Consider the following 12,877-nt stretch of genomic DNA (forward strand, 5'->3'; position numbering starts at 1 on the left):
AGCCCACTGAATGTCTAAAATTGGAACGACCAGCCTTGCCAAGTTATGGCAAGTATGTGGAGCAACTGGAACTCTTATGTACTGCCTGTACAAATGTAAAATGGTACAACTACTATGGAAAACAGATTGAGAGATTCTTACAAATGTAAACATACCGGGACGCCTGGGTGGCTCAGTTGGTTGAGCAGCTGCCTTCGGCTCAGGTCATGATCCTAGCGTCCTGGGATCGAGTCCCACATCGGGCTCCTTGCTCAGCGGGGAGCCTGCTTCTCCCTCTGCCTCTGCCTGCCATTCTGTCTGCCTGTGCTCGCTCTTTCCCCCTCTCTCTCTCTGATAAATAAATAAAATCTTTAAATAAAACAAAACAAAACAAAAAAACAAATGTAAACATACCTATCATATGAACCAGCCATTCTGCTCCTAGACATTTGCTCAAGAGAAAATATGTGCATACAGTGGCTTGTGCATGAGTGTTTATTATAGCTTTATTTGCCATGACTAAATACTGGCAACAACCCAGATATCCATCAGCAATTGAGCAGATAAACAAATTTTGATATATCCATACAACGGAAAACTACTCCGCAATAAGAAGAAATGAGCAGCAACATGAATGACTCTTAATTATGCTGAGTGAAAGTAGCTGGATAAAATGGAGCATGTAGTGCATGATTCCATTTTTGTAAAATTAATGATAATTCAAACTAAAGTATAGTGACAGAAAGCAGATCAGGGGTTGCCTGGGGATAGGGAAGGGAGTGTGGCAAGAATGGCGGAATGGTGAGATTACAATGGAGCACCAGGATTCTTTTGAGGGTTTCATTTGCTTGATTGTGATGACAGTTTCCCAAGTATACACGTATAGTAAAACACCAAATAGCACACTTTAATATGTGCCGTATATGTCAGATACTTCAATAAAGCTATTATAAAATTAGGACAGTGGAGCAAGATTGATACACTGAATTTGTCATAATTTTCCTTGACTTGAAAGCTATGGGATTTTTAGTGAAAAGTAGATATATTAGAAACAAAATTCAGTTTACCTACAGTTATAAAGTTGTATTGTTTCATCAGTTTATTTCCTCAATTGTTTACCTATGGGAATGATTATTTCAAAACTATACTTTTGTGTTGAAATGAAGAAGTGGTTTTCAAACACGGTCATGCCCAAGAATGTCTGGGGATTTGTTAGACTTGAAGATTTCCAGATTGTTCCGAATCATGGGGTAGGAATCTGCAAGTTCACCAAGCTTCTCAGGCAATTTTAGTGTTTGTATCTATAGACCACATTTCAGAATCACTTCTTGGTAGAACAATGTTCTTGTCAAAATTGTTGGAACTTGGATGGACACTGTGGATCACTGGTGTCAGACTGAAATGGAACATTCTTGAATATTCTTGAGACTGAAATGGAATATTCTTGAATATTCTTGAGACTTAAATGGAATATTCTTGGTATACACATATATATATATATATATATATATATATATATATATATATATGTACCAACCTCTTAGAAAGGACAGTTGACTTATTTGAAAGGTGTAGCAAATTTGCATTTTGTTTGTGCTGGTTGACACTCATGATGCCTGCCCCTATTAGAAAATAAAAAGTGTACACGTGCTGGAAGGAATTCAGGTGCTATAAGGTTTCCTTTTCTCCTTTTCCTCTTCTGCTTCTTCACCTTCTTCCTTTTCCTTTATTCTTGATATTTGTTGATCTGCCTTTGGTGTTTGTGAAATAATCATGTGCTACATACAGATGTTGCTTTCACCAGGCCTTTCAATAGTAAAAGGACAGGGGCAGGAGGAAGAAAGAACCATCGTACACTTTATCAGGTACCTTAAGAAAAATGAATACACAGTAAGAGTAACCTGAATTCATCACTTTTAACTTTGAGATCACAAAGAGCAAGAAAGCCCTTTCAGTATACACATTTCTTTTTGTCTTTCTGGGACTGATTGATGGCTGCTTACTTGAACAGTTGTAGATGGGTAGTTCACACTTGTACCTCTTACCTTGATGTGACTGACTGTTCCTTATTGAATTTTGTACTGCACTTATTCTTTTGTTTTCCACAGACACGATGCCGTTATTATCTCAGGAACTGAAATGGCCAAACAAATCCAGAAAGAAATACAGAGAGGTGTGGAGTCATGGATTTCCCTTGGGAACAGAAGACCTCACCTCAGTATCATTTTGGTGGGGGATAACCCAGCAAGTCATACGTACGTCAGGAAGAAGATCAGAGCCGCCTCTGCTGTAGGTGGGGATGCATTTTCGTTGTTCTTGTTACTAAATCATGTGTTCTGGAAGTATCACACTTCAAATGTGATAATTATCAATGATAATTGTCAAATAAGTGCTATTTGAATAACATTTACTGTTTTTAACTATTATTGTTAGAGATTCATTACCAAAGTTTATGTTCATTTCTTAATCTTTTTCTTCAACTTTGCTCCTGCATTCACTCAGCGTGACTTCAGATGCTGTGGTGACATGTCAGGGGAACACTGCACATCTAAAGGGCCCATTTTTAGGCACAGCATAGGGAATTTGGTCAATGGTATTGTAATAGGGTTGTCTGGTGACAGGTGGTATCTGCACTTGTGATGACACAGCAAAATGAATAGACTTGTCAAATCACCAGGTTGTACCAGGTAGTAATATTTGTATGTCAACTATATTGCGATTATTTTTAAAAGGCCCAATTTTATTATATCTAGTTGAATCAGATAATAAATCTGGCCAGTTCACTCTGCTATATTGGTATCTTTACTGTATTCAAATCCACTAACACTAGCTTATCATCAATAAATGCAATGGGCTATTGGGCCAAAAGAACCCATGCGCATCATAAGAAGACATCTGCACTATGTGAGAAATCCCTTTTAATGGTGCTTTGAATATCATTTTGTAGAAGGGCCTTTCCTTCCAGTTGGACGGGAGCAGAAGAAACTAATTGCATACCATGTAAGATACCAGGAATAGAAAACCACATCTTCGTTAGTCAAGTGACTTTCTGTATTTGTTTTTCTTCCAGGAATCTGTAGTGAGATCATTCTAAAACCTAAGGATGTTTCTCAGGAAGAACTTTTGGACATAACTGATCAACTGAATCTGGACCCAAGAGTCAGTGGTATATTAGTTCAGTTGCCACTACCAGGTACCTAAGGCTCTTCTACATGACTGCTTTGGTTTTAGATTAAAAGGCATATTTTGACATTGTATTGTGACACCACAAGTAATTTAGTAAATACATTCATGAAGGGATTAGCTATTAGCATGTAATTGTTGACAAATGTCAACACGTAATTGTTGACAAATCCCAAATGACTTATGCTTACAATGACTGAAACTTGTGAAAGAAAAATGTACGCAAAAATTGCATGCAGTCCTCACTTTACAAAGTAGTGCAAGACCATAAAAATGAGTGTGTAAGCTGAAACCAGGTGAACCGATCTTAAAAATCAATAGGAAAAATAACAGCTGTTCTGTGACCTTTGAAATGTTCTCCCAAAACATTAACTCACTGTGGTTCATAAATGTATAGGGAGATGAAAAAAAAAAGTAAGACAAATATTTGTTTAGTATACTATAATTTAAAACATTAATAACATTGAGGGGCTGGGCTCCTGGGTGGCTCATTTGGTTGAGCAACTACTTTCATCTCAAGTCATGATCCTGGGGTCCTTGGATCAACTCCTACATCAGCCTCCCTGCTCAGTGGGGGGGTCTGCTTCTCCCTCTGACCTTCCCTCTCTCATGCTTGCTCACTTTCATACTCTCTCTCTCTCATTCAAATAAATAAATAAATAAAATCTTTAAAAAGCAAAGCCAAACGAAACCAAAAACTTCGAGGGGCATCTGGGTGGCTCAGTCAGTTGCATGTCTGACTGTTGATTTCGGCTCAGGTCATGTTCTCAGGTTTGTGAGATTGAGCCCCACATAGGGCTCCACACTGGGCATGGAGTCTGCTTAAGATTCTCTCTCCCCCTTTTCCTCTGTCCCTCCCCACTTCCTCTCTAAAAAACAAATAAACTTAGAAACATTAAGAATTAAAGTTTTTTCTTTGCAAAAAACTTGATCAGTGGAGTTGATCAAGTGCCTTCTTCTCATCATGTAACTTAAAATACAGTATAGGGCAGGTGTCTTTCCTGTGCCTTGATGGACTGGACTGTATATCCCTTTCTAAGTTTGGGTCAGCTTCCATTTTGTCCTTTGTAATCATTTGCCTAGCGATCTTCCTGGGGTTTGTAGTTTTTTTCAGAGTTGTGAAGTATCCCTGAGAGTTTCTTTAATGTGATGCTTTATGCTGGTCCCACTTACTCTGGGATATTGTCATCCTTTTTGTCACAAGAACCTTCTTCATTTGTGGGAAACAGTTGGCCTTCACTAAGCTCCCGTGGCTCACAGCCGCATTTCTCCAAAGGGCACCGTGTCAACATTCTAGCATCACCTAGTTCTTGGACAATCCATTTACGCTCAACTAGAATCCTCCCAAAGTGGCTTCATCTTGTCTTCTGCATTCATGGTCCTTACCTGCCAGTGGGCCCAGGCCTCTGCTGTCTTTGCTTTGTTGTCCCTATTTCCAGACCTCTGTCCACATCTCACTTCACTTCCAGTGTCGCCGCATTTTCTTTGCTGCCCTGTGACCTTTATAGGTTACTCCCCTTTGTCAGTGATCTATTTTTGTGAAATGTCTCTTGAGCTGCTCGCTGCGAGACAAGGAGGGATGATTTGTCACTTATGTTTGAGCTGAATAACGAATGAGCAGTGACCGGTCACCAACAGATTGGAAGGCAGTGACATGTTCTCACCGACGCTCATCTTTATTTACATAGTGATTGGAGGACCAGAGGGCTGACCGCTCTTACATAATCACTACTCAGTTAATTTACCGCAGTATCTGACATCTGCACTGTGTTATTGATGACTGGTGTTCTTTAACTAAATGGTGGCTCTGAAATTCAGACCTATTTCAACTGAGTACAGTCAGGACTGCCAGTAGAGCACAGAAGACAGTAATTTTGAATTCTGTATATTTTGCAGAAAGCAAAAGCTCAATAGTGCTATTGCATGAGATCTTTGTATGGTATTAACAGGATACTTTATCCCGTAGTAGAACTTACTGCCTTAGTATGTAAGTTTTGTGCTGTCCAAATTGTACCAGAAATTAACATTTCTAATTCCGAGTGGTTTATTAACATGACAGATTGGTCCCAAAAGATTCGGCAGTGGGCTTAAACCCAGTTGTTTGGTTTATATTAAAAAAGAGTCTTTTTTTTTTTTTCTCTATATGCCAAGCAATCTTCTTGTGGTTTGGTTTTTTAAATTTCTCCCACCTGGGGCACCTGGGTTCCTTGGTGGGTTAAGCCTCTGCCTTCAGCTCGGGTCATGATCTCGGGGTCCTGGGATCGAGTCCCACATCGGATTCTCTGCTCAGCGGGGAGCCTCCCTCCCCCTTTCTTTCTCTGCCTGCCTCTCTGCCTGCTTGTGATCTCTCTGTCAAATAAATAAATAAAATCTTTAAAAAAAAATTTCTCCCACCTGTCTTTGTATTGAATTAAAATAGTTATAAAAATGTCACAAATTTATAAATTTACAAATTTAAAACATTGGATTGAGTTTGTCTTAAAAATTAAGTTTCTGTCTGTAGAAATTTTACCATTTTGGGGCAACATTTTACATTTGGCGAATTGCCACTAGATGGCACTGTTGATCTGTCTGTAGTAAATTGCTTTGTTCTGTGTTCAGTTTAGATGGTAAGAAACACAGAGGCAAAGGGACCAAAGGTAATAACAAATATCTGGGTGCTCCAAGAAAGGACAATTCTCTCTCTTTTTTTCTTTACTTATTAGAGAGAAAGATAGACCAGAGAGCTAGAGGGAGAGAGCACAACCAGGGCCACAGGCAGAGGGAGAAGCAGATTCCCCACCAAGCAGGGAGCCCGATGCGGGCTCAGTCCCAGGACTCTGAGAACATTACCTGGGCAGAAGGCGGGGGCTTAACCCCTGAGCCACCCAGGCGACGCAAGAAAGGACAATTCTCTATCTTGCTGAAAAGTCGCTAATATGCAAAATAATACTGGCTGAAATGTATTACATTAAGCATTTGTTATGTCTTGGCACTTCTACATGTATTACTTCACTGAATCCTCATGATAACCCTTAGGGGTTGGAGCTATTATGGACATTTTACTAATGAAGGATTTTAAGCAAGGAGTGGCTGAGTCACTTCCCTTAAGGCCGCTGGAGCTGGTAAGTAATTGAGCTGGGATGTGAGTCCAGAAGACTGGCTCCTCATGCCATTTCTTTTAACTATTAGGTTACCCCTCACCAGCACATCACTGTTAGCCAATGAGTAATGTGTCGTACCGTGTGACAACTATTCCTTGACAGGGAGAGTTTTATCTAATCCTCAAGGCAGCCTTATGAGAAGGGATTTTCTTCTGTATTTTATATATGAGGAGACTCGTCTATATTACTTACCCCACTTAATCTACAAGATACTGGGACATATGGTATGTTGATCCACAGAAAAAACTGGTTATCATAAAACAATGCGTATTTACCTTAAATATTGTATTATAACATAAATCATTTAAATACTCATTCATTCATCTATCTTTTGATGGGGGTCCACAGCTCTTTGGAACCTACTGATTGGAATTTTGAATCATTTTCTGGCATTAATAATACCTGCGATTCATTGCCTCTCATTTTCAGTTTGAGATGAAGCTATCTCAGTGAAAATTCATATTGAATTTTAAAATATCTCCCCATCTGGGGCTTCTGGGTGGCTCAGTCAGTTAAGCATCTGACTCCTGATTTTGACACAGGTATGATCTCATGGTTGTGAGATTGAGCCCCACTTCAGGATCTACACTCAGTGTGGAGTCTACTTGGGATTCTCTCCCTCTCCTTCTTCCCCTCTGCCTGTTTGTGCTCTCTAAATAAATAAATAGATAGATAAATAGATAGATAAGATTTTTTTTTAAAGATTTTATTTATTTATTTGACAGACAGAGATCACAAGCAGACAGAGAGGGGGAAGCAGTCTCCCCACTGAGTAGAGAGCCCAGTGCGGGACTCGATCCCAGGACTCCAAGACCATGGCCCGAGCCGAAGGCAGAGGCTTTAACCCACTGAGTCACCCAGGCGCCCCAATAAAATATTTTTTAAATCTCCAAATCTTAAAAAAAAAGACCTCCAAATATTCATGATTGTCTTATCTGTAGCTAAATCCTTACTAATTCATTTTAGTTCTTGAGAGTTTTTCCAAAATATTCAATTTAGTTTTTATAGAAATAGCAACTGTTTTCTTCTCACACTCCATTGTTATTATTATATTTTATTGTATTTTATTTATTATATTTATTATATATTTTTTGTTTATACTATTTTTAATTAAAGTACATATTTATTGTGAAAGAACCAGCAAAAACAGTGTAAGAAATACACACAGTTGTCAGTTGAGTATCATGAAGGTCAACTGGTATGGGCAGGAGTTAAAAACACTGCTTTCTGGTTTCTTCATCAAGCCCTGAGCATCAGCTTCCAAATGTTACAGAAGAAATGGAACTCCTTTAGTCATTTTGGTAGGTTGGCTATGTGGAAGCAGGTTGAGATACCCCCTCCCATCCAGGTCTTGATAAGACGATTGCAACAAATCAGTGAAACAATGAGCAAATGAGCAAATGAGATGATTCTCGTTGATCACACCTCTAGTTTTCTATCATTTGCTTAATAATTTGTATTCTAAATTATGTCATGATTAGAAAAGGGAGGTTATTTTTCACAATTAGGGCAGTATCTTGAGTAAAAGAAATTCTAACTTAGAATTATAATTCTGATGTTGCAGGACAAGTTTGCATAAGATTAATCAGAGTATACAAACAGCTTCCATGCATCTCATTTGGATAAAAACCAAAGAAATGAGATAGAATTCTGCCTTGTTCAGTGGTAATGAGTTTGTCTCAGGACAGATCCCCTTTTATGTTCCCAAGGGGTACAGATTTGGTCAGGATTGGAAGTGGTCAGGATATAACTGTGTGTCTGCAGTCATGTAGCCTGACTATATTCCTGAAGCTGATCCATGAACTACAGAGAAATAAAAACAATCACATGAGGGGCACCTGGATGGCTCAGTGGGTTAAAGCCTCTGCCTTCGGCTCAGGTCATGGTCCCAGGGTCTTGGGATCAAGCCCCTCATCGGGCTCTCTGCTCGGCAAGGAGCTTGCTTCCTCCCCTCTCTCTCTGCCTTCCTCTCTGCCTACCTGTGACCTCTGTCTGTCAAATAAATAAATAAAATCTTTAAAAAAAAAACAATCACATGAGATGCTTCCCTACTCCTATCCTGACTGTGTGCGGTCTGTTAGCATCATAAGTGGTCATTTTGTCAAGGCCAAAAAGATGTCTTCTATTCATGTTCTGTATATTTTTTCTCCTAATCATGTATTATTTGTGTTTAGCTTTTATTGAGTTATATCTATAGAAGTGATATTATGTTAAAAGTTATGTCATTTGTAGGGTATGTATCAGTATGTAATATGAAAAAAAAAGGCTGAAATAATGAGCTTTAAACATTGAGAGCCATTCTCAATGGCTAAAACTAACTAAACAATGAAGAGAAATTAAAACAATGGAGAGAAATTAAAATATCTAGAAGCTTAAAGTGTGCTGGAAATTTGCCATAAATATTTGTTATAACATGGGATTTGGTACAGGAGAAGTTTGGATTAAGTGGATTTCAATTATATGAACTGTATGAAAGCATTCAGATATAACCCTATAAACAGCAAGCACTAAATGATATTTTAATGTGGTGTTTTACTATTGCTTTATGACAACAACTATTACTGGTATGTGTAATTGCAAATATTTACCATTTACTATGGTTCCAAAGTGCTTTCTTTTTTTTTTTTTTTTTTTTTTTTTTTTTTTTTTTTTTTTTTTTTTTTTTTTTTTTTTTATTTATTAATCTGACAGAGAGAAATCACAAGTAGACAGAGAGGCAGCCAGAGAGAGAGAGAGAGGGAGAGGGAAGCAGGCTCTCTGCCGAGCAGAGAGCCCGATGCGGGACTCGATCCCAGGACTCTGAGATCATGACCTGAGCCGAAGGCAGCGGCTTAACCCACTGAGCCACCCAGGCGCCCCCAAAGTGCTTTCTATATAGTAAATCATTTAATACCCACAGCAATTCTTACCGTAGGTGCTATTTTTTTTTTTTCAATCTGTGATGTATAGTTAAGGATTTGAAGTGAACTGAGAATCTTGTGTGAGGTCAGGGAGGTAGTGAGTCATAAAGCAATGCCAGGAGAAGGAATGATAGTGTCCGTTCAGCCATAATCATCATCCTACAACAGAGACTGCAGGGCAGGTGCCGAGAGACAGGCTTGCTCATCTCCTTATGTTTTCTTGCTTTCTTAAGTCTACTTTTCATCTATTTCTAAAACAAAATTATTAGGTAGAATGGGAAAACTCATTCCGTCTTATCTATCTCATTCTAACATAGCTTTTCAACTGTTTCCCTTTAATTATCAAGGTTGAAGTCTTTGATATTAACATCTTCCAATTCATGTAAGAGGATTAAACAAAAATTAGAATGAAATCTAGGATTAAAGGATTAAATCTGGAGGAATTGAGTAAGAAAAGTTAAAGTTTATTGTGTTGATTTAACAAAGGTAAACTTTTCTAATAATTAGTAAGCATAAAAATGGGGATATTGACCTAATTAGCAAGGATATAGATATATGCATTGCCTAAAACTTAATTATTCATTTGGAGAAAAAAAGTCTTGGCCATATTGCTTTTCTTAAGAGATTATACAATTTATGTATAGAGAATACTTATTGCTTTATTTTTAATGTTCTTGACAAGAGTAGGAAATTTCATCACTCTGGACTTGTTCATGTTTGTAGAGCCATTTATTCTGTTTATTTCTAACTGATATCCAAATTTTGACTTGAACTTTATGACAACATTTTTGCTCTTTCTCTAGGAAGAAAGCCCAGTTCTGTGGGACAGTTCCACATGGAATATTTTATTATTTTTTTTTAGTAATATGTTTCCTCCACTGGACTGCTAGTTCCACCAAAGTAGGGAGAGTTGCAGTTAATATTTTATTCTGAAATCCACTCTGTATCATGGTAGACTTTTAGTGAATGTTGCTGCTGGAATGACTGAAACCTGTAACTTCCCAGCGACTGCTTTTTTTGTTTGTTTTAATTCAAGTCTCATCCTTCTGCATATTTTCTAAGAGTGGTGTATAAGTTCTGACACTGTTCAAGATTTGATGAGGATCCTCTATCTCTGTACCCCCAAAATCTTTCTATACCTATAGTATTTATTATATAGAAGACATGCCAGGATAATGCACATTTATTACGTGAATGGGGCTTTAACCTCTGACCCCTTAACTATATCAGTTCTCTTTCAAACATACCAGAACTGACTTCTTTCTACCCTTCAGGTCTCAGCTTAAATGCCATGACCTCACAGAGCTCTTCCCAGCTCATGTCCTCTGAAATTATTTTAATTCTGTTATTCCTAGTTTCAATGCTACCTTTCTCTGTGGCAGAAAAAATTCTCCAATAGCCATATGGTCCCTCACATGTCCCAGCTTCTCAGAGCAACTAGGTTATGGCCATGTGACCACTCTCTACTGGATTGTGAGGGGAAGTGACTTGTTTGGAGCCAATTCTGGACTGAGAATGGCTAAAAGCTGTTGTATTCCCTTGCCACTCCTCTTTTTGTTGCAGTTATCATGGAAGCAAGGTGTTATGAATGATTGCAGATTTTAAGAAGGAGGGAATGGGATTTTTTTGGAGCTTTATGAATAAGAATTAAGTATCCTTTCATAAGTGACTCAGATTTCAGATTAAAACACACATGCACACACACACACACACACACACAAATTTGATGACAACTATAAACCTACAGATCTAAGAAGCTCAACATATACTTCAAGCCATATACTATGAAGAAAACTATACCAGAAACATCATAATCAACTTGTTCCAAAACAGTGTGATAGAAAGAATATTAAAAGTAGCGGGGGCTGGGGGGATTGCATTAACATATAGAGGAACACAAAGAAGAAAGACAGGAGGTTTCTTGTTAGAAACAATGTAAGCTAGAAAGCAAGCAAATAGTTTGAGCTTTAAAGTATTGAAAAGGAAAAAAAACTGTCAATCATGAATTCTATACTCAGGGAAACTGTCTTTTAAAACAAAGGCAAGATAAAGTATTTTTTCAGAAATTTAGGGAGAGGAAAACCCAGACAGAGCTGAAAACAATCATCAGCAGGCCCATAGTACCAAAAAATGTTAAAGGAAGTCCTTTGGACAGAAGGAGGTGATAGAAGATGAAAATACATGTCTATCCAAAGGAACGAAGAGCACTGGAAATGGTAGCTATGTGAGTGAATACATATCATATTTTTCTTATCATTCAAATCATCTTAGAATTGATATTTAACTGGAAACAAAAACCATGTAATATGTGGTTTGTAACATAAATGAAACTAAAATGTACAACAATAGCATAAAAGTTGGGAGAGAAGAATGGTAGGATATTAATGTTAGATTTTTATACTGTATGGAAGTTATATATCACTTGAGGATAGACTGAGATAAATTAAAAGTATATATAAAAGAAGCACAAGTGACCACTAAAAAAAAAAAAAAAACAATAAAGTACTATAACTAGTAAACCAATTAAGGAAATAAAATGAAATCACTAAAAGTACTTAATTATTCTAAAGGAAAGAAAAAAAAGGGGAGGGGAAGACAACAGTGAAATCACATATAAAGATGATAATTTTAATCACATAAAATATAATGTTGTAAATAACCCAATAAAATGTCAGAGGTTGTCAGATTGGATAAACTGTATGCTGCATGCAAAAAACACACTTCAAGTGTAAATACACAGAGAGGTTATTATCAAGGATGGAAAAGATATACCCTGTTAACACAAATTGAAGGAAAATTAGAATGGTTATGTTAATATCAGGCAAAGTGTATTTTAGAGCAATGAATATTATCAGGGATTAAAAAGGTTATGCCACAGTAATAAAGGGATCCATTTATCAAAAAGAAATAACAATCTTTTTTTTTTTTTTTTTGAAGAGTTTATTTTATTTGACAGAGAGACACAGCGGGAGAGGGAACACAAGCAGGGGGAGTGTGAGAGGGAGGAGCAGGCTTCCCTCTGAGCAGTGAACCTGATGCAGGGCTCCATCCCAGGACTCTGGGTTTGTGACCTGAGCTGTAGGCAGATGCTTAATGACTAAGCCACCCAGGCACCCCAGAAATAACAATTTTAATCACTTACATACCTAAGAAGAAAGCTGCAATAAAAAACTAATAGAAAAATTAAAAAACTAAAATAAAAATAGACAAATCCAAAATTATAATCATAGATTTCAATACCTGTTTCTCAATAATTGAGAAAACAGAAAATCTATAGGGATTTCAATTTGACCTAATTGACATTTGTAGACCACTATCCCAGAAAAGGACAGAATACACATTTTTTCCTTAGGTTTACATAGAACATTTACCAAGAAATAATGTATTCTATACCATAAAACAAATCTCAAATATGAAAAGATTCATGTTGCCCAAAGTGTTTTCCCTGACTGCAAAGGATTAAATTAAAAATAACTAATAGAAAAATATCTGGAAATTTCCAAACACTTAGAAACTAAATAACACCCTTCTAAATAACCCATGTATTGAATTTAAAAAAGGGAAGTTAGAAATTATTTTTAACTTTTTATGAATACACAACATATCGAAATTTATGGTATGCTGCTAAAGCAGTATGTGGAGGAAATATATAGTACCTCTATATTTAATAAT

General features: G+C 37.2%; 1 protein-coding gene across 5 annotated transcripts in view; it reads left to right on the forward strand.

Annotated features, from left to right (window-relative positions):
- Positions 1-12,877, forward strand: part of MTHFD2L (methylenetetrahydrofolate dehydrogenase (NADP+ dependent) 2 like) — a 128,596-nt gene that overhangs the window by 15,590 nt on the left and 100,129 nt on the right. For all 5 annotated transcript variants that reach the window (XM_059385218.1, XM_059385227.1, XM_059385232.1 and 2 more), the window contains 2 exons: positions 2,088-2,272; positions 3,050-3,172. In XM_059385218.1, the coding sequence (XP_059241201.1) occupies positions 2,088-2,272; positions 3,050-3,172 (308 nt within the window). The remainder of the gene's footprint in view (positions 1-2,087; positions 2,273-3,049; positions 3,173-12,877) is intronic.

Source organism: Mustela nigripes, chromosome 1, assembly GCF_022355385.1.
Source record: "Mustela nigripes isolate SB6536 chromosome 1, MUSNIG.SB6536, whole genome shotgun sequence".
Classification (NCBI taxonomy): Eukaryota; Metazoa; Chordata; class Mammalia; order Carnivora; family Mustelidae; genus Mustela; species Mustela nigripes.